Source organism: Neurospora hispaniola (genome assembly GCF_033458365.1).
Source record: "Neurospora hispaniola strain FGSC 10403 chromosome Unknown B0T23scaffold_9, whole genome shotgun sequence".
Classification (NCBI taxonomy): Eukaryota; Fungi; Ascomycota; class Sordariomycetes; order Sordariales; family Sordariaceae; genus Neurospora; species Neurospora hispaniola.
Window position 1 is genome coordinate 1297871 of NW_026944414.1, and position 24615 is coordinate 1322485.

General features: G+C 53.1%; 10 protein-coding genes across 10 annotated transcripts; 5 read left to right on the forward strand and 5 right to left on the reverse strand.

Moving 5' to 3' along the window:
- Nucleotides 1–719: 719 nt before the first annotated feature.
- Nucleotides 720–3168, reverse strand: B0T23DRAFT_245716 (uncharacterized protein). Its single transcript, XM_062834113.1, has 2 exons — nt 2674–3168; nt 720–2560 (listed from the first exon to the last, which is right to left on the reverse strand). The coding sequence occupies exons 1-2, from the start codon at nt 2706–2708 to the stop codon at nt 733–735; spliced, it is 1863 nt and encodes a 620-aa protein (XP_062688844.1). The 5' UTR covers nt 2709–3168; the 3' UTR covers nt 720–732.
- A 1695-nt stretch (nt 3169–4863) lies between these two features.
- Nucleotides 4864–6578, forward strand: B0T23DRAFT_245567 (GPI-anchor transamidase precursor). Its single transcript, XM_062834112.1, has 2 exons — nt 4864–5588; nt 5654–6578. The coding sequence occupies exons 1-2, from the start codon at nt 5047–5049 to the stop codon at nt 6315–6317; spliced, it is 1206 nt and encodes a 401-aa protein (XP_062688845.1). The 5' UTR covers nt 4864–5046; the 3' UTR covers nt 6318–6578.
- Nucleotide 6579: 1 nt separating this feature from the next.
- Nucleotides 6580–10316, forward strand: B0T23DRAFT_245560 (uncharacterized protein). The gene is made up of 5 exons (XM_062834111.1): nt 6580–6819; nt 7055–8092; nt 8152–8400; nt 8465–8648; nt 8709–10316. The coding sequence occupies exons 1-5, from the start codon at nt 6790–6792 to the stop codon at nt 10097–10099; spliced, it is 2892 nt and encodes a 963-aa protein (XP_062688846.1). The 5' UTR covers nt 6580–6789; the 3' UTR covers nt 10100–10316.
- A 111-nt stretch (nt 10317–10427) lies between these two features.
- On the reverse strand, nt 10428–11969 carry B0T23DRAFT_415766 (glycosyl transferases group 1-domain-containing protein; the record flags this gene model as incomplete). The annotated part of the gene is made up of 2 exons (XM_062839606.1): nt 11633–11969; nt 10428–11569 (listed from the first exon to the last, which is right to left on the reverse strand). Exons 1-2 carry the CDS (start codon nt 11859–11861, stop codon nt 10428–10430), a joined length of 1371 nt encoding a protein of 456 aa, XP_062688847.1. The 5' UTR covers nt 11862–11969.
- Nucleotides 11970–12892: 923 nt separating this feature from the next.
- Nucleotides 12893–15296, forward strand: B0T23DRAFT_245722 (cation efflux family-domain-containing protein). The gene is made up of 3 exons (XM_062834114.1): nt 12893–12942; nt 13057–13962; nt 14032–15296. Exons 2-3 carry the CDS (start codon nt 13253–13255, stop codon nt 15128–15130), a joined length of 1809 nt encoding a protein of 602 aa, XP_062688848.1. The 5' UTR covers nt 12893–12942; nt 13057–13252; the 3' UTR covers nt 15131–15296.
- A 1681-nt stretch (nt 15297–16977) lies between these two features.
- On the forward strand, nt 16978–18613 carry B0T23DRAFT_245736 (mitochondrial carrier domain-containing protein). The gene is made up of 2 exons (XM_062834115.1): nt 16978–17548; nt 17643–18613. Exons 1-2 carry the CDS (start codon nt 17194–17196, stop codon nt 18314–18316), a joined length of 1029 nt encoding a protein of 342 aa, XP_062688849.1. The 5' UTR covers nt 16978–17193; the 3' UTR covers nt 18317–18613.
- On the reverse strand, nt 18587–19919 carry B0T23DRAFT_456962 (ubiquitin-conjugating enzyme E2 15). Its single transcript, XM_062841272.1, has 2 exons — nt 19396–19919; nt 18587–19274 (listed from the first exon to the last, which is right to left on the reverse strand). The coding sequence occupies exons 1-2, from the start codon at nt 19556–19558 to the stop codon at nt 18910–18912; spliced, it is 528 nt and encodes a 175-aa protein (XP_062688850.1). The 5' UTR covers nt 19559–19919; the 3' UTR covers nt 18587–18909.
- Nucleotides 19920–20125: 206 nt separating this feature from the next.
- On the reverse strand, nt 20126–21448 carry B0T23DRAFT_389529 (uncharacterized protein). Its single transcript, XM_062837813.1, has one exon. The coding sequence runs from the start codon at nt 21294–21296 to the stop codon at nt 20589–20591; it is 708 nt and encodes a 235-aa protein (XP_062688851.1). The 5' UTR covers nt 21297–21448; the 3' UTR covers nt 20126–20588.
- Nucleotides 21449–21604: 156 nt separating this feature from the next.
- B0T23DRAFT_346621 (Diphthine synthase) lies at nt 21605–22816 on the forward strand (the record flags this gene model as incomplete). The annotated part of the gene is made up of 2 exons (XM_062835974.1): nt 21605–21933; nt 22088–22816. Exons 1-2 carry the CDS (start codon nt 21799–21801, stop codon nt 22814–22816), a joined length of 864 nt encoding a protein of 287 aa, XP_062688852.1. The 5' UTR covers nt 21605–21798.
- Nucleotide 22817: 1 nt separating this feature from the next.
- Nucleotides 22818–23916, reverse strand: B0T23DRAFT_389531 (protein bli-3). Its single transcript, XM_062837814.1, has 2 exons — nt 23519–23916; nt 22818–23413 (listed from the first exon to the last, which is right to left on the reverse strand). The coding sequence occupies exons 1-2, from the start codon at nt 23894–23896 to the stop codon at nt 22991–22993; spliced, it is 801 nt and encodes a 266-aa protein (XP_062688853.1). The 5' UTR covers nt 23897–23916; the 3' UTR covers nt 22818–22990.
- Nucleotides 23917–24615: the final 699 nt, after the last annotated feature.

Below are 24615 nucleotides of genomic sequence, written 5' to 3' on the forward strand. Positions count from 1 at the left end.
TAGGCGTTTGGCAGCCAAAAAAAAAGGACCACTTTTGGCAGTGAAACATGTTAGCAAGGTCAGGTAGGAGTCGCGAATTCAATCGCATCTAGCGGTTAGTGTGGTTCGCAGCAATGTGATCAGAAACCTTTTGTTTTCATGGAAAACGATTGGTTTGACAACTGCAGTGGTGAGCTAGCTTTGCTGTTCAATAACACACCAGATGACGCCTTAACCAATAGTTTATATGCTCTGTGGCAGTTGTGCACGTGCAAGCTATGCACAAACGGTATTCGTATATGTGAGAAGGAACGGAATAGTAATTCAAAATATGACTGCATTTTTATGATACAGATTAACCTATGCTTGGGAGATTCAGGAGGGGAGAAAACACCGTTTGCGCCGTGATACCATAACCGTAGAGCCCTAAGAAATAAAAGTAAGGCAAACAAGCCGAATAGGTTCATTCTCCCGCGAGGGCGTACACCCAAAAGTGCCCTATCCTCTTTTTCTCTCCTTCTTTTTTTCTCCTAATGCCCGGACCAAATCCAAAGACATCCCAAGTTCTCCAGTTTCCACACCCAAGAAAAAGGCCCTCATACCCTGGTATTGGGGCAAGACAAAGTTGTAAGATAAACCCAAAACGCCCGCTTGACCCGTATGCTTATGATGCTGAATACAACCAAGGAAATTGTTGCGAGGGATGGTTGCCCGCACGAAGTCGTTGAACTAATCGCCGATTTGACCTCTAGGTCACGATTTCATAGTCGAAGGTTTGGAATCATTTGCTGGTGTACCAAAATTCAGGACCATGTTATCATCGTCATCGTCATCATCGAATCCAGTACTGTTGCGGAGACCGGTTGGTGACCACAGGCCTATAGATGTCTTACGTCCACGACCTATTGACAGACTCGAAGGCTTACTCAAGCCGAATGATGAGACACCACTTCCAACCGTAATACCACCTCCACTTCCGTTGCTGGCACTGGAAGTACCAAATACAAACCTAGGAGTGGTGGAGGAGCCACTAGAGCCTCTGCGACTGGCGCTCAGGGAATTGTTAGGCACATCCCCTCCCCCTCTCACGATTTCTTGATAGGAGAAATTCGACGTGGAAATAGAGTGGGAGTGAGTGTAACGGTTCCGGGCAGTGGCGACACTAGCAACGGAGATGGATGTAGACCGCGACAGATTTGGTGCTTGGCCAGGGATACGCAGATGGTCTGTGTTGGCAAACAACTTGAGATCATAGTAGTGATGGATGGGTATCGTTCCCTTCTGGCCCGTGTTTGTTCGCTGGATGTTCTCATGTATTTCCTGATCAGGCTTCCGAACCGCCATTGTAAGTGACGCCATGGCAACGTCTGCGAGGACTGGTTGATGGGTAATGGCGCCAATCAGTGCATTGCATCCCGCACCATGCGATACCAAAATAACGATCGATTCGATCTCCACGTCGTCACTATCTTCGGATTCCTGGGCCTGGGTTGACTCCCTCCGGGCGAACCGAGAAACCGTCTTGGTGACCATCTTGGTAGGGTGCTCGGCCTTGGAGTACCAGTCAACTAGCATCTGAATACCTGCACGAAACCTTGAATGCATCGAGGTCCATTCTTCGGGGAAGGAGCCACCATCGCCCCATTCAAGAGGAGCCCGCATCGAATCCCATTGGTAGTCAATATCACAGCACGCATCCCGAGCATGTGCGACATAACCCGGAGGAATAGTGCTATTGTTGTTGATTGCATAATGGGGAACTGGGGGGACGTAGCCCATGGCTGGGAAAGGATGACTGGCCGATTGCAGGGTAGAATCGGGTTGGGACTGGCAGGTACTTTGGCTACTGGCGCTCTCGCTCCTAGGCACAGAACTGGCCACACCGGGCAGGTCATCCTTTTCCAGAAGGTCAATGGAGCTGTGCGTGCGCTGCGGGGTCGGGCTCCAAAGCTGCCCTTGGAGATTTGAGTGATTGTAAGCGTTGAAATGAGGGTAGCTGCTGTAATCTTCGCGTCTGAGGAGATCTGCCTTGGCGCTTGCAAGCATCATGACAGACTCGGGTGGCGGGCTGATGAGCTCATAGTAGCTAGGTGACAGCCACTCGCCCAGAAAAGCGTCCAGCCGGAGAACAGATTTGCGGATGGCCGTCCCTTGAACTACTTGTATCTTTAAGGGTGCTGGGCCAGAAGCGGAATTGGACGCGGTCGACGGCCTGGCTCGGTGTCCGTGGGCAAAGTTCCCTGAAAGCTCTTTGTCATCGCCACCCGTAGAGGGTCCGAATGGGGTCGAGTCTTGTGCTAAGCCGGCACTGATGGCAACGGAGGTCTGGATGCATCGCAGAAACGGGGAGCTGTGGATGACGACCTCGTAACGTTTGCGTTTCGGTTTCGCCGTGGGATCGGTTTGCGCTGCAGCCTTGGCAGCTGTCTCATCCTCCTCGACTCTCTCTCGGATAATGTTGGCTATCCGAGCTCCAAGGTTTTTGGCTTGGTTCCAGCCACCATACGTGAGGGGGGGATCGTAGGGGGTCGGCGACGTGAGATGCCAGTCTTTGTCGGCTACATCGAGGCGCAATCCGTGCCTGTTTAATAGCGTGGTCAGTTACGTCCGGACAAAGTTGGGGACACGACGGCCACAAGATGCCATGCAGGAAGCAACGCCGTGGCCATCAAGGTACACAAAAATCCAGCTTACCTCACAACGAAAAGGTATGCTGGGGGCTTGCCCATGTTGGTATCTTGTAGACCCTGGGTATGTTGATGGCTAAGACAGAAAGCGAGGTATCGAGGACGTCGAAACAGCAGCTAATGCTTTATATGGGCCTACGGACTCTTGTTCCGGACGGACAAAGGAATGATGTATGTCTGAAGATTTCAAGACTCGAAACTCAGGGTTCAATCTCGCGCGGTGGTTTGTGTGTAATGGGTGGAACCCGGAGGATAGCTGGGATCCAGGCTCTTTCAGAGTACCTAGGCAAGGCGTCCCGTTCCTTTGACGTGAGGAGGGCAGGCCCACGATGACGATGGGTTGCGGAGAAGTTTGTCAGGGCTGAACCGAGGCCTCTCGAACTAACAAGAGGATGGGCCCGTCGCGATCGATGTCTGTGCAGTTTTGAGATCGAGGCTGGGGCTGAGTACTGTGACGGGCGAAGAATCTGGATCGACCGGTGGAAGACGGCCAGGGAGGACTGAGAGCAGGCGGAAAGTTGGAAGACTGGAGCGGACGGAGAGACGGTACCGGTAGTTGGCCGAAGGTTTATAGCTGAGCCAACGTTGGAGACGGGAGGGGAACTGGAAGGGAAGGAAAAGCTACAGACGCAAAGCAGTCGTAGAATTAGTCACCTGGGGTCTTGGATTGTGATGCGAGAACGGGCGTCCGATTTGGGATGTCTGCGAGGTAAACAACAAGCCTCGTAAGTAATCAATGTAATGATGGCCGGGCCACTTGCAGTGTTTTCTGCAGGCGTGTTGCAAGGTTCCCGTCCCTCTCGGTCGGGCTCTAATATTTCTTAGTGTAATGTTAATAGAGTTGACGCACACACAAGCGGGGCTGCAGCCAGTTTAAAGTAGCAAGCCGGCAGGGTACCTAGGTAGCGTAGCGGCTGCTGGGGTGTGGATTAGCGCGCAATGGTGGAGGAAACATGCAGCGTCAGAGAAGAATCGATGGAAGCTGCCGGACGGGAGTTCCACTGCGAGTCAGACTTGAACAAAGGCGTGCTGGGAGAAGGAACCATGGAGGTGACAAATGCAACTGAAGTCTACCTACGTAGCTAGCTGGCGACTGACCTTCTATGAGCCGGGTGATTGCTCGTTTAACTCCAGGACGTACCACGCTTGCGAGGAGAGAGGGAAAGCTCTGGTCTGATTCTAAGTAGTCTATGGATGTCGACTAACTGACTGACCAGGCGCTGTGACGCAGGTGTATGGAGTACGGACGAAACTGAGAATGAGTGGCTGTTTTCGAGCGAGTATTTGAGGTGAAGAGATTGTAACTCATGTGAACGGGGAGAAAGACCCACGAAATATACGTACAGCATAGGAGACGGTTAGTAATAGAGATGGAACTTTTCACCGGCTGGACCCATGGTAAGGTACTTCCCCCTCTTTGTCATCCAACTAAACGTAAATCTCGGATGCCGTGGGGTTATTACCAGATGCACCTTGTCGTCACTTCATATCACATGCCGTTGTTCCAAGTCGTATTGATTGAACGTGTGACTTTTATGGTAGGAGGATCATGATACCTCCAAGTGACAGATTGTGGATGGGAAACTGCCTCTGTGGTGAAGAGACAAGAACAACTGACGGGCTTGAAAATACCTGTATTCACCACTCCGACGGAAGATCCGCACCGCGCGCTTAAAGGACGTCCATACGAGAATCAATGTCCGTACAGGTCGATGCCGATAGAGGTGATGACATGGCTTCCGCCATACGATTGGACTGAGAACGTGAGCTCTGAGCCTTTGAAATATTTGCTTTCTTGCTGATGAAAACAAAACAAGAAATTTGCAGAGATGTGATCCTACATACACTTTGGATGTGCTTGTGTCAGATGATCGTTGAAGTGTTCGGGCAGGGAAGCCTTTTTTTTAAGCCAAGCTTTCCTAGCTTGCCGGTCCAGGGGGCAGCGGCACCCCTCCATTGTTGGCAGGTCGCCGGGGGGGCAAGAGTTGTCAGGATATCCCTGGAAACGGTTCATTACACCAAGGATTATGTAAAGCCGCCAACTGCATACCTAAACGAACGCGCCCATGACGGTTTGCAGGCACCGCAACGCAGTTGGGATTGGCCCGGTTTCTGCGCTCCCTCTCAGGCTGTGTTGCACAACCTCGACACGCACGCTTCAACCAACACCGTCTCTTTCACACAACCGAAACCAACGACACAAGAACCGAGCGGCCGACTGCCTTGATCATGGGTCGCAAAGGGACGAAGGACACGTAAACACGGAAAAATCAGAAGACCATCCGGACCCCCCATCCGCACGATACTTATCGACACGCGGCGACACTCGACCGAGGTACCGCCACTGATCCCGATATTTCGGATCCGGACCAAATAAAAGATGAAGCTTAGCAATATTCTCCGGCTGCCGGCCCTCTTGGGCGCGATGCTGCTCGGCACCGCCGCCGTTGTTGAAGCCGAACACACAAGTAACTGGGCCGTCCTCGTCTGCACGTCACGGTTCTGGTTCAACTACCGCCATCTTGCCAATGTGCTGTCCATCTACCGCACCGTGAAGCGCCTCGGGATCCCCGACTCGCAAATCATCCTCATGCTTCCGGATGACATGGCATGCAATCCCCGCAACGCCTTCCCGGGAACTGTGTACTCCAACGCCGACCGTGCCGTCGATCTCTATGGCGACAACATCGAAGTGGATTATAGGGGATACGAAGTCACGGTGGAGAACTTTATCCGTCTCTTGACGGATCGCGTGGGCGATGAGATGCCCCGGAGCAAGAGGTTGTTGACAGACGATCGGAGCAATATTTTGGTGTATATGACGGGACACGGAGGCAACGAGTTTCTCAAGTTCCAGGATGCCGAGGAGATCGGCGCATTTGATTTGGCGGATGCCTTCGAGCAAATGTGGGAGAAGAAGAGGTGTGATCTCCTACGCGTCCGCTTTGCGCAAGTGCTTCGATGATGCTAACTCGGTTCACGCCTAGATACCACGAGATCCTCTTCATGATCGACACCTGCCAAGCAAACACCATGTACAGCAAGCTATACTCCCCAAACATCATCGCGACCGGATCGTCCGAACTCGACCAGTCGTCCTATTCTCACCACGCCGACAACGATATTGGAGTCGCGGTTATTGATCGATACACTTACTATAACCTCGAGTTTCTCGAAAACGAAGTCAAAGACACTAGTAGCAAGAAGACAGTCGGTGACCTCTTTGACAGCTACACATATGAAAAGATTCACTCGAACGCGGGAGTGCGCTACGATTTGTTTCCCGGAGGGGCGGAGGCAGCACGCAGCCGCCTTGTAACAGACTTCTTCGGTAACGTACAAAACGTGGAGGTTGATGGGTCTAAAAATACAACTCTAGAAGAGGACTTGCTTGCGCTGAGCAAGACCATTGCGGCACTGAGGGAAAAGGCAGGCGAAGAAGAAGCCATCTCGGTCGGGAAGGGAAACGCGGCCAAAAATGAGACCAAGAAAGAGACCAAGAACGAGACCCTATTGACGCACAAAAGCCAGTTCGCCAAACCTCTTACAGATGATGACTGGTTGGTGAAGAAGCTCTCTGCGCTGGGAGCTGTTGTCGGATGCGCAGTGTTATGGCAGATGGGGTCGTGGCTCGAATCTGCACAGAAATAAGGCAGTAAGGGAGGTGGACTCAAGACTTACAAATAATGTTATACTTTGTTTACTTTTCGGCGATTGTACTACGGTACAACTGAAGCGTGTCCTTGAATTTCCTCGGCCACGCTGAACATATAGGTCGAGATATGTGAGCTCAACACAGCAGCAGCCTTGACCCCAAGCCCCTGACTTTCTTTCAGCATATATAGAAGGGTTAGGGTTGGCACTGGAACATGGTGGGGCAGGCAAAGTTCGTGCTTTGGTCGTCCTCCCGTCGTCCAAAATGGAAAGTTCAGTTTCAACTTGAACCATCCACTCACTTACATCCTGCAAGAACACCACTAGGCCTTCTGAACCCATCCCGGCGACTATCTCTCACCTTCGGGGAGAATCGCCATGGTTCCCCCACAACTAAACAGCCTTTACTCGTTATCCTGTGATCACATATATTAATAAAGTAGTCGCGGCGAAAAAGATACCACCCACCATGAGCGACGAGCCCAAGCTCCAACAAAAGGTACGCTGCAAAGACCGTCCTTGTCATGTCACTTCTGGAGCTTCGTACTTGTTGCATACAAAATACATATGACTTGAAAACAAATTTACGTGGCGTTTTTGCACAAAGATGAATGGTCTGCGGCCAGTGTAGACTGTCAGTAACTTCACTACCACAGCTACTAGCCAATTGCCAACCAATCAGACAACATTCACCATGTCCTATCGTGTGACCTCTTGCTAACATCTCATTGCAGTTTCTCCCTCTGAGGGAGCTCAGTCTCAACTCAAGGCCTCTCGTGAAGCGTGCCATTGCCTTTTCATGTGACGGCGAGCTGGCCGTAGCCGCCGACGATTCTGTCCATGTCTACGTCCCAGAGTTTCCAGACCTCACTAAACGACGGCAGGAGAAGGAGAAGCTGGCTCAAGCACAGGTTCGCCACCATCAAATCTTGATACCTGGCTCGCACACCCCGTCAACGTCTTGGTCGGATGATGAGGAAGGCCAGAGCAAAAGCCGGCGCAACAACCCGAGAGCCCAATTCTCCGAAGGCAGCAAACACATGCCTGTCTCCTACCCGCCACTAGATCCACGAATCAACAGGGAGCTTTTCCAGACGCAGAATCTTCCGTTCCCTTACGATAACCAAGCAGCTGCTGGCGGTAACGACGATGACGACTCTGATAGTGAGGACAACGTCTCAGATGCGCTGAGCTCTGCTGCTGACTCTGATGATGATGATGACGGTGTCGGCGCCCATCAGCGCGCAAATCAACCCTTTGGCGCTGGCTTCGGGCCCATTACTGGCGTGGGCAGTAGCATGAATCATGTTGTGCGGATAGCCTGGTCGCCCTCCGGGTTGGGACTCAACCGGCGACCTATACTCGCCATACTGACGGGCTCTGGAACATTGGCCATGTACGGAGACGACAGCGCTGTGGCCAATATTCTACCGAGGGCAAACGAGGGAATGCTGCAGCGGAGAGAGCTAATATCGTGGAGTGTGCTTTGGGGCGTCGGCGAAAGGCTGATGGTGCCTGGTCAACAACTTGTCTTGACAGAGAACATCCATGGGTTTGCGTGGGCAAAAGAGATTGCACCGGGACAGGCACTTCTCGCTACGATTAATGATCAGAGAGAGGTAGCACTTATTAGTGTGCAAAGTATGCTGAAAGTCGACGAAACCAGGAGTAAAAGCAACATTTCCTTGCTGGTCGAGTCCAAGGAAAGCTTGGTGTGGTATGTGAATGAGGTGGCGAGATTCCAGTGTTCAGGGCCTCATCCGAAGGGAAATGTGAGTATCTTTCCAGTTAGAACTCTGCATGGGAACCCGAAGCTGACGCGGTATGGCAGGTTATGGATCCAGACTGGGTCCCTTTTGGTACATCATTCGGCATTAACTTTAGCCCGTGGGTAGAAGAAGGTGATGGGCGCAGTTGCCTTCTTTCCTACGTTGATAGGAACTATGTCGGCTTCCGTAAAGTTACGCTTGCCTCTAACTGGAAGCGAGGAGAGCTGCCGGAACTCAAGTTTGAGGAGACGGACACTTACGGCAGATGCCTACACCTTTCGACAGACTCATTTGTGGAGTTTGAAGACGCTGTAAGCCACACCGCCACTGATTATCTAGGCAGTGTTTTTGTCTGAGGCTAACGGTTATGAACAGGTTTGGAATGCAGGCAGGGTCAAATACTGTCGTGGCTTCATCGTCACGGGCTTTGACTACAAGCCATTTGAGGTAGCTCTCGTCGGCGGCGAGGAATACAGCTGTGAGCCTCATGATTCTAGTGATTGTGGAACGACATATATGGATGAAGCTGTTGACCAGCCATCAACGAATCCTATCATCGGTGAGTACCCTTCCAGTGTCAGGTCTTGAATCTTTGCGTCCTTACTGATATCCAACACAGACCTCGTCATTCACCGTCCGGACCTTAAGAAGCAGACACCCGTTCCGCGTTTTACTCTTATTCGCATGTCGGCAACCTCTACCAATCTCGACTGGTATGAGACGAACGTACCTGCTCTTCCTGGTGAAGTTGCTACGTCGATTAACGAGGATAGTGACCTTGTCAATTCGCCTAGCGAGACTCACGAGCCGCAATGGGTGACTCAGGTTTTGCAAAAGTTGGCGGTCAGTGTTCCCGCTGACATGCATTTTAAGCGGGGTTACGGAGATGATGATGATGTATCGGTGGCGTCTGACGAGTCCGATGAGGATGAAGATCTGGACGACGATGACTTTTATGGCAATGACGATGATAACACCATCGACATGACCAACAATGGGAAAGATGCAATGGCGGTGGCGCCAGAGGTTCCGGAAATCCACCCACATCGGTTTAGACTACACGGTCTCACGATATCATCAGGTGGGAATGTCACGGCCATGATTGCCAGTTTACATAGCACGCAGCACCCGGAGCGCGGCGGTTGGCACACGGTCCGATCAACAGTGTTCTTCGGAACCAAGCCGCGGAAAAGGGGGGCTGCATTGCCTTACGATCAGGCCGATCAAGTGCAAGAGGCCACAGAGCAGGAGAAGGAGAAAGGCGCCGAAGAAGCCATTGATCCTGCCCTCCGTGGGCCTGAAAGGCCCTTGACTCCATCACCGGTGCCGACACGGAACTCTGTCACCAAATCAGCAGAACCTCAACAATCCCAGTCTAGGCTGACGACCGAAGCCCGTCTTTTCGAATGGCTATACGGCGGCGGCGATGAAGTCCCCGGCGTAACCATCAACCATCCCTCCAACCTCGTTAACCTCAACGCTCCCGAACACCAGTTTCCGCAGAAGCTCAATACCCTTTTTGCGTACGCCATAGCCCGCCAGAAATGCGACCTCTGCGGCGCCAGAATTTTGCCACCTGTCACCAAAAAGCAGCAACACTCACAGCAACAACAACAAAAAGACAAACGCAGCGGCCTAAGCGGCTGTGAGAACGGCCACTTCTTCAGCGTGTGCACGACAAGTGGACTGGCGATCCAAATGCCCGGAATCACGAGGAACTGCGGCGCTTGTGGATCGAGGACCATGCGGGCAGAGATCTTGGCTCGCAAATGTATTCCTCCTAACCCCAAGTTTAGTGATGAAGACAAGCAGCCCGAGCAGCAGGTTAAGGACAAAGATGGCGACGTAGAGATGCAGGAAGGGGAAGGTGATGCGGATGCTCGTCCTCTGACCGAAGAGGAACAGCTGGATATTAAGAGAAAGAATGCTGAGAAGAGGATCAGGGGAGAAATCATTGCCATGTTGGGTGATGGGATCTGTGGTGGGTGTGGTGGCAAGTTCTTGAATTAGTATACTGTAACTCGTACGACACTCTTACCGTCGAGATGGCTTCAACTAGAGACATTGCTTTGAGGGGAATGGGTGTTAAAGGAATTGTATAGTGTGAGGTCGGGGTAGTAGCCCGGTTATTCAAGAAACAGGCGAAGTTATCCATCATCTCCCAGGGACCAAACTGTGCGATCCCCATTAAAGAGTCAGACATGTGTTTCTCTTGGCAGCATTAAGGAATCAGTGTCGTAAGAAATGAAATGAAAATATCAGATTTATTAAGACGCATACATGCGAACAATACCAACTAGAGGTTGCTCTAGGGCGATATCGACATCAACATGAAGGATCACGCCGCAAATCCCATGATTTTCGCAACCTTCGCGTCCCACTCCTCATCCCACCTCCTTGCCCCCTCCTTCACAGCCCCTTTCCTTAACACCTCCAACTCTCCGCTCCCCTCCGGGCTCAACAGGGTTCTCAATATGATCGAAAGTTCTCCATAAGTCTCGAACCCCCTTCCATTCACTCCCTCCTTCACCAACTCCCCAAAGCTCTCATACCCACAAAACGCCGCCACCGGCAGTCCCGCCCCAAACATATCCACTACCTTCATCGGCAGATCCACGCCCGAGCTGCTCATATGCAGACATACGCCCAAATCCGCGCAAGCCAACAGCTTCGCGTAGTCCTCAAAGGGCAAGAACGCCGTGACAATGCTCACATTCGGCAGCTGACCACTCTTTGTAAGCTCAGCAATCTGTGCCAAGTACATTTCCTTCTGCGGACCTTTGCCCGTAATAACTGCCAACACGGGCGTGGTCTTCGACACGGGATCAGCCGCGTACGCAACCAGCGCATCAAGCAAGATGCCAAAGTCCTCGTCGCGCGTCCAGGATGTGCTGCTGACGATCAGCTTCGTGTTGCCCTCCATGATGCTGGGTACCAGGTCCCTCTGCTCAGCGGGGAGCACGCGCTCCAACACGTCCTGCCGCGCCTTCCCCCACCACATGGGCTTGAAAATCTCCGCAGGCCGGTCATGCACAGCCGTTATCGGCCCCTGGATCTTATACGGCGGCAGCCGCAGCTGGCGCGCCATGGCGTGCGTGACGGTTAGGTTGTGGTCGCCCAGCCGGCCGAAGAGGCACTCGTACAGCTTGGCGATGTAGACCAAAGGGTGCCGGGGGCCGCGGGTGGAAGATAAAATGGTCCAGCCGTAGTTGTGCCAGTCGATGAGGAGCTTGGTGGAGCGGAGATGGCAGACGAGGCTGGCGATGAAGAGGGTGGGGATCGAGGGCGGGTTCTGGACGAGCAGCCATTGGGAGGGGGGAAGGGTGTAGGAGAGGAGGGCAAAGAGACAAAAGAATTGGTGGAGGACTTTGAAGGGGGCGAAAAGGAGGAACGGGATGCGGGCGGGACGAACTGGGGGAGGGGAGAGGGCGTGGATGGTTATGGAGGGAGAGGAGAGGAGGGAGGGGTGAGGGGGAGTTTCTGGTGAGGATGTTAGTAAATTGAAGAAGGCCGCAGCGGTGCTGCTCGACCCGGAAATCTTACCTAGATAACCAATGAGGTTGACCTTGCCGCCGTGTTTGGCTATGCTCAGGGCGTGGTACGTCATGCGTGGGCTTCGGCCAATGTCACCAAGAACGAGGACGTGGACAACCACTCCTTTGCCTGAAGAGGGACCGTCATATTTGGAGGGGCCTAGGACTAGGTATGTGACCAGTAGCGCCAGTCCTGTAAGGACCAAAGGTATTACGAGGGCAACGGGGATTGAAGCCATCACGAGTGGTGTGTTTGTGTGCAGGTACCTCTGTACATGGTGGTGTAGGTTGGATGCGGGAAGATCAGGGGCGAGGTTGGGTGCTGGGGTTACAGTACACTGCACAGTAGACAGCGGCAGGCACGAGCGGACAGACAGTATGGGACAGCTGTTCCAATCACCTCACTGCACCGTCTCATGCGCAGGAGATCGGTGGGTTTCCAGGTTTGGGCGGCAGGGATGCAAACTTGATGTCGGGCTGTGACGCCGCAGAACAACAGGAGAAATGATAGGTACCTATTTGTGCGAATGAACCAGCTCGGGCGGGTGTCTCATACTTAGGACAACGAATCGATACAGTATGGTAGTGTACTATTGCAAGTGGCAAAGGTCAAGAAGCACTTGTTGAATTCACCATTGCCATGTCCTGATGGACCTTGTTAACATTCACACGTTGACTTTGCGCTGGTGGTTAGCACCGATTATCCCCCGTGGAGAAGCCCCCGGCTCATGCAATGGCACTGCCTGCAGGGGTCATTGTGTCGTTGAAACACAGCCAATGATTGTTCTTATCACGGTGGCTTCCGATTGTCTTCCCCCACACGGACATGGGAATGATGGGATGGGCTTCTTTCAAGGGGCACAGAAAAGGAAGGCGGCCGGCTTCCCCCCAAGAGACCCAGCGACCCAATACAAGACAAGACACCAGACGAGGGACCGCTTCTTGCTGGACTTGACTGGCCATGACCATTTAGACCAAGACCACTGCTGCACTGCACAACATCAACACCCACAGACTACCTAATCATCTCCTTCGCTTGACATTTTTGTGTTGTCGACTTGTCGCCATCATCGTCGCTACTGCTTTTCCTCGTACGCGTCCGAATCGCGGCCCCAAAGCAAACTACCCAAGTCAGCCCTTCTGTGACACCACCTTGGACCTACCGGAGCGGGGTGCACGGTACATATCGGCCGCGGTTGCTTGCGTTCCCCTGACCGGAACTCGTAACCGCATGTCTCACCAGTGAACGAGACCCGATCGTCGCGATTTTCGGAGCCATAAGGGTACACGCGAGGACGACCCCAGGGATAAAGAGTGGCGGTAGGCAATTTTCTGATCTAGTTTCGCTCAGCACTGCCAGCAAGCCACTCAATTGGTTCTTTTTGTCGTTGAAAGGCCTTGTAGCTGATGCCGTTGTCCCGTGTTGCTATCTAGCTCCATCCTTCGTTATCGCAACACAACCACCAGTGACAAACGCAAACTTGCGCCGGCCGTCTCTCCCCGAAATCTCTACTCAATAACCACATGCCGAGCGGTATAGATCGATAATAGGGGCATTGAAGCTCTCCTTGACACCGCGCACGACAATATCCTAGCCAATTGTTGTCTCAGATATTGCTATAATATCATAATGGCTACCTCCTACGCCTTGCCGGCGTCCACATACCCGCAGCACCATCATCTGGCCTCGGACCACTTGCGCTCCCATGGCCATGGACACGACCATTGCGACCATTCGCATTCACACTCCCACGGACACTCCCACGACCACTCACACGGGCATGCGCATTCCCACACACCGCCATCCCTCCCTTCTCTGAGCTCTTTAGACTCTCCGCCCAGCCGTAGGGGCTCGTACGCAACCGGAGCGCATTCGCATAAGAAGACGCAAAGCAACGATTACAACTACAGTTATACTCACAATCACAATCACAACCACGACCACGACCACGACCACGACCACGACCACAGCCACGATCACAGCCATGACCACAGCCATGACCACGATCATGATCACGATCATGCCCACAATCACTCCCCCGGTGCTGGCGGAACAGGGCATACAAAGACACGCCCCAACATTCCGCCTCTAGGGGCCATCAAGCACTTTCGGACGGGCTCAACCGCTGGCGGAAGACCCATCATCACGCCCACAACCGCTGGCTTTGAGAAGGGGCATGGCTTTGAGCCGCCAGCTACGGCCACCTCGCATGGGCATCACCACCATTCTGCTGAGTGGTCCAAGTTCACTGCGTTTCTGCTCCCATATACCTCCAAGTACCCCATAATTCACGCTGTGATGACGGAGAAGGACTCTCGGCGCATCTTCTACTTCATGTCGTGAGTTCACCAGTCTGTTTCGCGGTCAGTACTATTTTTTGCCTCTGCTAACCAACCCCCTTTTCACAGAATAAACCTTTCCTTCATGGCTGTACAAGCATTCTACGGTTATGTAACAGATTCCCTCGGTCTCCTGAGTGACAGTATACACATGTTCTTTGATTGTGTTGCTTTGGCAGTTGGCTTGGTCGCAGCCGTTGCTAGCAAATGGCCTCCCAGCGAGCGGTTCCCCTACGGCTTCGGCAAGATCGAGACACTGAGTGGTTTCGCCAACGGTGTGTTTCTGGTTTTGATTAGCGTGGAGATTATGTTCGAGGCGATCGAGAGAATGATGGAGGGCAGGGAAACCAAGAGGTTGGGAGAGTTGTTTGTGGTCAGTACCATGGGCTTGTTGGTGAACTTGGTTGGCATGGCTGCTTTTGGGCATCATCACCATGGCCACGATCACGGCCACGGACACTCCCATGGGTCATCATGCGGCGGCGGTGGACATTCGCACTCGCACTCGCACTCGCACAGCGACTCGGATGCCCACGGCCACAACCATAGCCACGGTCACAGCCATAGCCACAGCCACGACCACAAGCACGACCATGGTCACTCCCACGGCCATTCTCATGGAGGGCATTCGCACTCGCACGACAACGAAAACATGCACGGCATCTACTTGCACGTTCTTGCGGATACCCTCGGCAGTGCTGCTGTCATTGTCTCGACCATCTTGACGCACTTTGTCCCGTGGTCTGGGTGGGATCCGCTTGCCAGCTTCCTCATCGCCGTTTTGATTCTTCTTTCATCATTGCCGCTTGTGATATCCTCTGCTCGCAGACTGCTGCTTACGATCCCCCCGGAGACCGAGTACAACCTCCGGGAAACGCTGTCGGGTATTTCGGGTCTTCGAGGCGTCGCGGGCTACTCGGTGCCCAAGTTCTGGATCGATGATCGCAATTCGGGCGAAGAGAGCTCTGCGAACATGCTGCTGGGGGTGATGCACGTCCAAGCGGTTCGGGGTGCGGATATGGAGGACGTTCGTGATCGTGTGCGCAACTACCTGTTGGGACACCACATTGACATCACGCTACAGGTTGAGCGTGAGGGAGAGTCGAGCTGTTGGTGCGGAGCGGGTCGGAGTCCTCTCTCGCAATCGCAGAGCACAAATCAGTTCTAGAAGAGCAAGGCTGATGAACACCTTGGGGGCTTGTCTAATAACGCGGGATGACTGGAGCTGTTGGTTGATGATTTTGCCATGAGGACCGGATGGGGGTAAAGAAGCCGGCTTGTAATGAGGTATGGCGGCGTGCACATCATAATGGGTGTACTGCTGAGCTTGGGGCCGGGCCTCTTGCGCGTTTGGAAAACGTTAATGTACATAAGCTTTCGAGGTTGTCTCTGTACTTTGTGTTAACAGCCCATCTGCTTCATGAAGAGCAGGCGCGCGATCTTAATTGAATATGTAACCCCTAATTGGTGATTGACCTGCGACCAAGAGACGATTCTTTTTAATTCCATGCTTCCAGCAGCCAGAGACGATGCGGAGATGAGGTATTACTATCCGCTGACGCATTGCAGTGCCGTACCGTGACCCGTGGACGCAAACCTGATGCGGCCGTGCGGATGTACATTTGAAGACTGACTTTCACATGTCCGAATGTTGGCAGACCCAAACTTCCCTTTTGGCGCCGTACAACGTCTTGGCATCGAAATTCCACAAAACGGCTTCCTCCCACCAATTGGCCATGACACTCTGTGAAACGTTCACGGCGTGACCACTTGCCGTACGTCCGAAAGACGGCTCGAAAGATTTACCTCTGCGATTATAGGGCGCACTAGATCTCACCAAATCTGGGGTTGATGATCATCTTGTTCCACGCTCGTGGAGATATTCCCGAGGTCCCAAAACTCCCCTTGCTCCAGGTTTTGCTTGAGCTTTTCCCCAGCAGGGTCCCCGCGCTATTCCAGGGATGATGCATGATTTCTCCCCTTTGCGCCGACCGCGGCCGCGAATTCATTCTCTCCAACGTTCAGTTCAGTCACTGGAGCAAAACTGATCATGGAAACACATCATCTGCCTCTCGCTCTTGGTGATAGGAGGAACCCAGATGACCTGGAGAAGCGGAATCCTGGTGCCGAGGAATGTGACACTGACATGCCCACTCGCCCACTGACGGTGAAAGGGTAGTTAGTACCTCTATAAATGGACACCGCCGTAAAGGTACCTTGAGCGGTGGGGTCCGCCGCCAATGCTATTCGTTCACATAGGTATCACCGCGCCAGTAAGCTCGAATGCAGTCAGTGATGGGAGTGACAGCGAAGCCGCCAAAATGTTTACTGAGTGACCAATAAGTTGGAGAAATTGGAGACGCAATGAAAATCATCCACGACCTCATTTCAACAAGGAAGCCGGCATGTCAACGCCAGATACACCACATCCCGTTTCACGAAAAGAACTTGACATGATAACGGGACATTTGAGGCTCCTCCAAACTCGGCACTCCTCCGGACGAGAGGCGCTAACGAGCGCATCCGGTGGATACAAGTCCGGATTGCGGGATTGAACCCACCCAAAACTGGAGAGAAAGTGGGGAACATATCTTGTGCGCTTCCTTTTTGCCGAGGTTTGTGAGAGCGAAGGAGGACCAGTGACGTCTCATGGCCCATAGCCCATGGCCCGGTACATGCATGGACGGCCGGTGAAATGCGATTCAGGCCGTCGGGACTTGGGTCTGGCTCTGCTAGAACTGTCCGCCTGTTGCATTGGCGGTCTCTTTTTCTCAAAGACCCGGCGCGCGCCTTGATCATAAACTCCGAGCTCCTTTCTCACATCAGACGAACTGCTGCTTCTTATTCTTCTCTTCCATCCATAATAGTCTTCCTTTAACCTCATCTCTCCCACCTATCTACCTGCCTGGCATCCCTTCACGCGGGTCAACTACGACTTTATACAACTCCGAACGCCGAAACCCACCGAAAGACTCCAGTCAACCTTGTTTCCGGTTGCGCGTTCAAGAGACAGACGACAAAAGACCAGACGCGCATTTTGCAGAAGACTGTACAGGAACGACAGACAGTTGCTGCTCGATCGAACGACACCAGACCGCCGATACATATCACCAATACCAAGTTTTTGCGACAGCGCGCTTGACTGAAGATCCCAAGGATCTCTCTCTTGCGCCGGCCTTTCCTCGCCCCCTTTTCACACTTCATACACACACACATACATCTACAGTCAAAATGTCGTCGACCACATCGTCACCAGGCGCCAAAATCCAACAGGCAGTCACCGATAAGCTCCCTCACCTTCCCGAGACCAAGGAGGAGCTCAAGGCCGAGATCAAGGCTGAGGCCAAGGCCGCCGCCTCCGCGGGCGCCTCCCAGCTAAGGTCTTTTGTTGCTGGTGGTTTTGGTGGTGTCTGCGCCGTTGTCGTCGGCCACCCCTTCGATCTTGCCAAGGTCCGCCTCCAAACAGCTGAGAAGGGCGTCTACACCGGCGCCATCGATGTGGTCAAGAAGAGTATCGCCAAGGATGGTCTAAGGAGGGGTCTCTACGCTGGTGTCAGCGCGCCGCTTGTTGGTGTTACTCCCATGTGTATGTCCACCCACCACCTTTCTATCTTCACCCTTCCCCCTCTCTCTCTCTCCCCAACAACCCCCCTGCTAACATTTCTTCCCCCCAAATCAAGTCGCTGTCTCCTTCTGGGGCTACGATCTCGGCAAGCAAATCGTCCGGGCCACCTCCACCGTCGCGCCCGACGGCAACCTCTCCATCGCCCAAATCTCCGCCGCCGGCTTCTTCTCCGCCATTCCCATGACCGCCATCACCGCCCCCTTTGAGCGCGTCAAGGTGATCCTGCAAGTCCAAGGTCAGCAGAAACTCGCACCCGGCGAGAAGCCCAAGTACTCTGGTGGCATGGACGTGGTCCGTCAACTCTACAAGGAGGGCGGTGTGCGCTCCGTCTTCCGCGGCTCCGTCGCCACTTTGGCCCGCGACGGCCCCGGTTCTGCCGCTTACTTCGCCGCCTACGAGTACATCAAGAAGGCGCTGACACCCAAGGACCCCGTCACGGGCGAGGCTAGCGGCAAGCTCAGCCTGGGTGCGATTACTGTTGCTGGCGCGGGCGCCGGTGTTGCCATGTGGATCCCTGTCTTCCCGATCGATACCGTCAAGAGCAGGCTGCAGACTGCCGAGGGCAACGTGACGATTGGCGGTGTTGTTAAGCAGCTCTACAGGGCGGGTGGTTACAAGGCTTTCTTCCCTGGCTTTGCGCCGGCGCTGGCTAGGGCGGTGCCTGCTAACGCTGCTACCTTCTTGGGCGTCGAGTTGGCTCATCAGGCTATGAACAAGGCTTTTAACTAAGCGGAAGAAAAGGATGAGATAAGAAAGGGTGTTTGGGAAGCATGGGGATGTGCTATGTTGTAAGACATATGAGGCCTGCTCTGGTCTATATATACTTCTTGGTTGAGCCACGTCTGAGCGTTTCTAGGTCAAGGACAGAGAGATATCATGTGATGTTATACAGTATTGGCGGCAGCGGTGCCTGGGAGTTTGGTTTCCATTTTGTTTATATATACTTCGGTTAGATACGGTATACACGGGCCTTGTGTTAGGTCACCAAAAGTATCGAGTTTCATGATCTATTAAGCTTTTCCCGGCACTTATGTGCTATCTATGTCAGAGCAATCTCTCTCCTGACCAGCGCGTTGCTGGCTACAACAGCTCTCGGCCTAGGCCAACCACAAGACAAAGCAGTTCCTTCAACCCAGTCTTCCGGCAGAGCACAACTCTGCAAGGTATGTAGTATCATTTCGCTAAGGATATCCGTAAAAAAAACGTTTAACAAACTCGCTTCACGCCCCTCCTCCTTGTCGTCTCCCCTCTTTCCCATTTTAACAATTTCCACAGCCAGCCAGCTCACACATACCCACACCGACAGGCTATGCATTCCCCAATCACTCCTCTCCCAAACTCTCCCTCACACAAGCCCTGCACCTCTTCCTAAACTCCTTGTGTTTCCCCTCCTTCTCCTCCCTCAGCAAGCGCGCGGCCTCGACATTAGCGGGGCTATCCGGGTTCGGATCGCTGAACAAGCTAATGATGCTCAAAAGCACCTTCTCGGGCGAGCGCGCGGGGGACCACCGCTCCGACGCGTCCTCGTACCCGTACTTGTCCTCCTCGGGCGGGTGCAGGATGCTGATGCAGAGCTCGCCCGACGGATAGATGTTGGGATGGAACGGGATCGGGTTCTGGAACGTAAAAGTGGGTGGCATGAGTGGGTAGTTGGGTGGGAAGTGAAGGTGGGCGCGGAAGTTGCCTCCTGTTTTGTAAAATGGTTGCTTCATGTCAGTGTACTTGTACTCAGTAGTGAGGAGGAGGAGGAGGAGGAGGAGGAGGAGGAGGAGGAGGAGAGGGAGACAAAAAAAAGAAAAGAAACGAACCGCCATAGTATTTGACCTCATCGGGAATCATCAACATCACCTCCCACTCAAAAATGTTGTTGTCGTTCACCAAGCCGCATGATATCCCGGGAATGTCCGTGTCCTTCTGCATCTGCTTCAATTCCTTCCGCAACTGCGTCGCTGCTGCTGACGATTGGGCCATTGTGAATTGCTGTCTTGGCTGGTACCGTCGGTATCTACTCTTTTCCTTTGTTCTTGTTTTTGGGCGTAAGGGAAGGACGTGAAAAAAGAGCGATGACAGTTGATGGTGTGCTTTCACGATGTTGCTGTTAGACGCAAGGCAAAGGTGACGTTACTGGCTGCACGGTAAGGTGGGTGGAAAGTAGAGGACCGAACCGATGTTCGGTTTCGCGACACTGATGTTGGAAAAAGCTAAGCAGTTTAAAAAACGACAACCCTTATCGATGCTGTGAAGATTTTTCATGAACTCGAGGGTGGCGTCAACATCCGGTGAATGTGAATCTTGAGAAATTGATTAAGGTCGCGACATGCGGTCGACGTAGATCGGTGGGAGTGGCGGGCGGGGATCGCTCCTGCGGTCCGGCACCGTGCTTTCGGCCCCACCGGCACTCCAGCTCCTTCCGCAACGGATAGTGGGGCCGGATTCGTGATTGACTTGACAAGGCAAGCAAGGGCAGTGCCATCAGTCTGTTCGACTGAATACTTAGGTAGTATCGATGGAGCTCTAGGCGCCTGAAAGACTGAAGTTGTGAAATGTCAAATGGCAGAGCAACTACGGTACAGAGTGCAATCTATGTTGTTATTCTTCATCTCAAGCCAGGAACACCATCTATACTACTAAGTAAATCATTAAACAAACAATGAAAAACACGCAAACCCAGAACACCATCCCATGCTATGTTCGATATCTCTTGCGGTCCCAAAAATGCGTCTCGGAAAGAGATGGGACAGAAAAATATGACAAATAAAGTGTGGCGCGTATCGGCGTCGACACCGATGTCTTCCAGTTCCACAAGGTCTTCGCAAAGAGCGAGGTAGTATCATTCCACCTCAGGGTTGTTTCCATTTACACCAGCGAACCACGGAAAGGCAGCCAGTGCAGGAGCCATAGATACCTGCCGACTCGAAAGCAACTGGCAGACCTAACAATCCCGCAGCACAACGCAAGACTTGTAGCCACGGTAGTCTGCCCACAGTAGGACCAGCCCAGCCTACTTCTTCGGAACTCCAAATCCCGTGAACCCCATAGCAGCCATCATATCATCTTCATCGTGTTCGCCTTCAATCCTCACATCCTCTCCGTAGTTGGTCTTGGCCTTCAGTGCCTCCTCTTTCTCCAGCCTCTTCCGCTCCTCCACCTCTTTCCTCTTTCTCCTCTTCTCTTCCCTCTCTTTCTCATCTTCCACCTTCCTTACCTCCAGCCGCTCCTGGAGACTAACGACCTGCTCCCTCTTCCTTTCCTGCAGTTTCTCCCACAGCTGCTCAATCCTCTGGTGCACCTCCTCAGCCGTCGCTTTTCGCACCTCGCCCGTATGACCCGTGTTCCGCTGATGCTGCATGCTATTCGTATGCTCGATCCACTGCAGGTTATCCTTGAAGGTCAGGTCGCAGGCCTCGCAGTAGATGCCCGCACCCCTACCGCGCTTGCCCACGCCCGCTCCCGCGGGCACCAGCATCGTTGTGCCAACCAGCTTGCTGAAGTCTTGGTGTCCCGAGCGGGCGGTGGTCAAGGTTTCGTGCCCCTCGAGAGGCTTGTAGTACTTTTTGCCAGCCATCTTGGCCTCCCATCGCGCCTTGCGCTCCTCCTTCTCGGCCTCCTCGCGGTCTCGTGCTTTGGCGGCATATTCGTCGAGATCGTACTTCTTGCGGAAGTCAGTGTCGCCGGCGGCTTGGCCGTATGCGGAGGAGTTTTTGGACATGGTGGCGGATTACGAATTGGATCTGGCTTTCGATATGTTTCTTTTTTTTGCGACGCTGTCGAATAATTGGCAGTAATATATTCGACGATAAATGAGTGTGGCTTTTTGTGAATCGCCTTCGGTCGGCGACTTAACCTCGACCACTGAGAAGTGAGAACCGTGATGGATGATGGAATAAGTTGGCCAATGCTCAAGATGGAAATCAATTAAACAATGGCGCGCCAGAGCGCGCTGCCGCTGCGGCAACGATCGGGGTTTGTTTTAAGGTGGGGCAAGCTCCATCAGCGGGACATGGCGTTTAGGTAAAATGTACCTTAACCCCGGTACGACTCTTATCTCCCCGGTTTTCTCTTATCGGAGTGCTGGACCCACCTTTAAATTCCAATTCCTCCTCCACCACAGCACTCCAGAGTCACTGAAGTTCTGGAGCGCAGCTTCCTCGTTCCGGACATCAAGGTTCCTCCGGCTCCCCCAATTCCGAACCCGTCAAGCACCTGTCAAGATGCTGTACCTCGTTGGCCTCGGTCTATCCGATGAGACAGACATTACCGTCAAGGGTCTCGAAGTTGTCAAGAAGGCCGAGCGTGTCTACCTCGAGGCTTACACCAGCATCCTCCTTGTGGACCAGGCTACTCTTGTACGTTGGCGCCCTTCATTCATTGCCGTCGTTGTTATCTTCCTTGTCTCTCCTCTCTTTCTCCCTGCTTGTCTCTTCCTCGTCCATGATTCCATCCCAATTAACTCCACACACGAACGAATTGTCCATGCTAACCACCCTTCTCCTCCAGTAGGAATCCTACTATGGCCGCCCCATTGTCGTCGCCGACCGCGAAATGGTCGAGTCCAACAGCGATGAGATCCTCCGCGATGCGGACAAAGTCGACGTAGCCTTCTGTGTCGTCGGCGACCCATTTGGCGCCACCACGCACACGGACCTGGTGCTGCGCGCGCGCGAGCTAGGCATCCAGGTGCGCACCGTGCCCAACGCCTCCATCATGAGCGGCATCGGAGCCGCGGGCCTGCAGCTGTACAACTTTGGCCAGACGGTCAGCATGGTGTTCTTCCTCGATAACTGGCGGCCCGCGAGCTTCTACGACCGCATCAAGGAGAACCGCTCCATCGGCCTGCACACGCTCGTCCTGCTGGACATCAAGGTCAAGGAGCAGAGCCTGGAGAACATGGCACGCGGCAGGAAGATCTACGAGCCGCCTAGGTATATGACGGTCGGCACCTGCGCGCAGCAGATGTTGGAGATTGAGGAAGAGAAGCAGGAAGGTGTTTATGGTCCCGAAAGTCTGGCCATTGGCTGCGCCCGTGTTGGTGGAAAGACGGAGAAGTTCGTGTCGGGCACGCTCAAGGAGCTCTGTGATGCTGATGATCTGCTGGGTCCCCCGCTGCACAGCTTGATCCTCCTGGGGCGGAGGACGCACGAGCTCGAGCACGACTTTGTGAGGGAGTTTGCTGTCAACAAGGAGAACTGGGACAGGATATGGAAGGCTGAATACTGTGGAAAGCAGTAGATCAAGTTTTCTTGTTTGTTTCAAAAGCGTACGTTTCATTCAATTTAACTTGTTACTAATATTGCGCCCGACTCCAGTGTCAGTCAGAAAGACTCTGTGTGTGAAGTAAACTAGGCACATATCATTATCATCGTCGACTCATAAATCATTCGCATCGCACGACACTTCCACAGCTTAGTGCGACGACCTCCAAGACTGCACCTCCTGCTCGCTAATCTCCCGCAGCTTGTTCACCGACGCCGGCTTCCCCGTGATAACGCCCTGTGCCACATCCGCCACCTTGCCAACAATGTTCTTGGTCGAGATGGCATAGTGAGCGGTCACCATCTTGACGCGGATGACTCCCACACGCGGGTCCTCCGGGCCGCCGTCGTGGACACCGTCGCCCAAGTCGCCGAACCAGGCCTTGAGATGGGGGTTGTAGTGCTTGCGGACCAGGTTGCGGTCCGTGACGATGCTGGCGGTGCCGCTGACCGAGGCCCAGTCGCCCGTGGTGCTGTTGAGGAACGAGATGTTGATGTGCTCGTCCGACTTGAGGTCGTCCGTCTTGCCCGACTCGGTGTTGGTGTGGAAGAGCAGGTCGATGCCACCGAATTCCTATTGTTGAAAGGCGTCGTTAGTCAGATGTGGGAGTGTGAGAGAAGAAGAAGAAGAAGCACGATGTGTAATTTGAAGCTGTGGTGGATTTGGGAAACTACATACAGTAGCGGCCAGCGCCATACAGCGGGAGAGGAGATATCCCGTCTTGGAATCACGAGTGGTCATCATGCTGAATTTATTGCTGGTCATGAAGCTAGCAAGGTCATTGATCTTTTGATCCAGAGGTACCTCGGTGTCGAGGTTGGCCTGCTTGTAGGGATCAGCCGGCTTGTTGCCGGTATCAGCGTTGGAGAAACCTTGGCCGGACATCTTGTTGGTGTTGTTATTGTTGGTTTGCTGGGATTGGGTAGTCTTGATGTTGGTTGTAGTATAAGGTTGTGTGAGTGAGAGGTTGTGTTGGGATTGGATCAGTGAAGAAAGTGTGATTGTTCGTCTTGTTGGTCTAGCTGCACAGAGTGCTCTGGTGAAAGTGACTCTCATGGTTGCTTTGGGAGAAGAAGAGAAAGCCGTGTGCTATATACATATCTGTAGGTTCATTATGACAGTCATATGGTCTCCCCGCTTTCTCCTTTTTTCATCCAATTGCACTCGTTCATGATGTAAGCATCCGAAGTTTCAGCAGACCGTACTTTCTCCATCTTCTATTCGCGGGCAATCGTCATCATAGATCACCGGCAGCTGTATGTGTGGTGCTTTATTTGCTTTTTGCCGTTTTGGGAAGCAGCGGACGGCTGGTGACGTCACCGGTTCTTGGGAGCCCCCTCTTGCAACTCGAAGCACCAAACGACTCGGAAGCTTTGACCCCAACGGAATCCCAACACTTTCAGTTTGTTCTCACGATTGGATCGCAAAGGCGATCTTTGTCTCGGTGGAACTGTACACCAGATCGATACGATACGTATTATTGTAATTCGATTGTATGCTTTCTTGACGACTACAGTGTCAAGTTAAGTAACCAATGTAGCATTGACGGCGATCGATCCTCTGTTCATCCCTCTTCCATTTCCGACGATTTCAACCTTGGCCCTGTTTCGGGGAAACAAGTGGGAGTGTATTTACTCACGGGAGACTTCCCAAATGCACCTCCACTAAACTAACCCAAGTTGCTTCAATCTGCCTACTTACACATACATCTACACACGTACATCACTGCAACTTATCAGAGTCTGCATCACTCCGCCAGACCTGCCAGACCTACC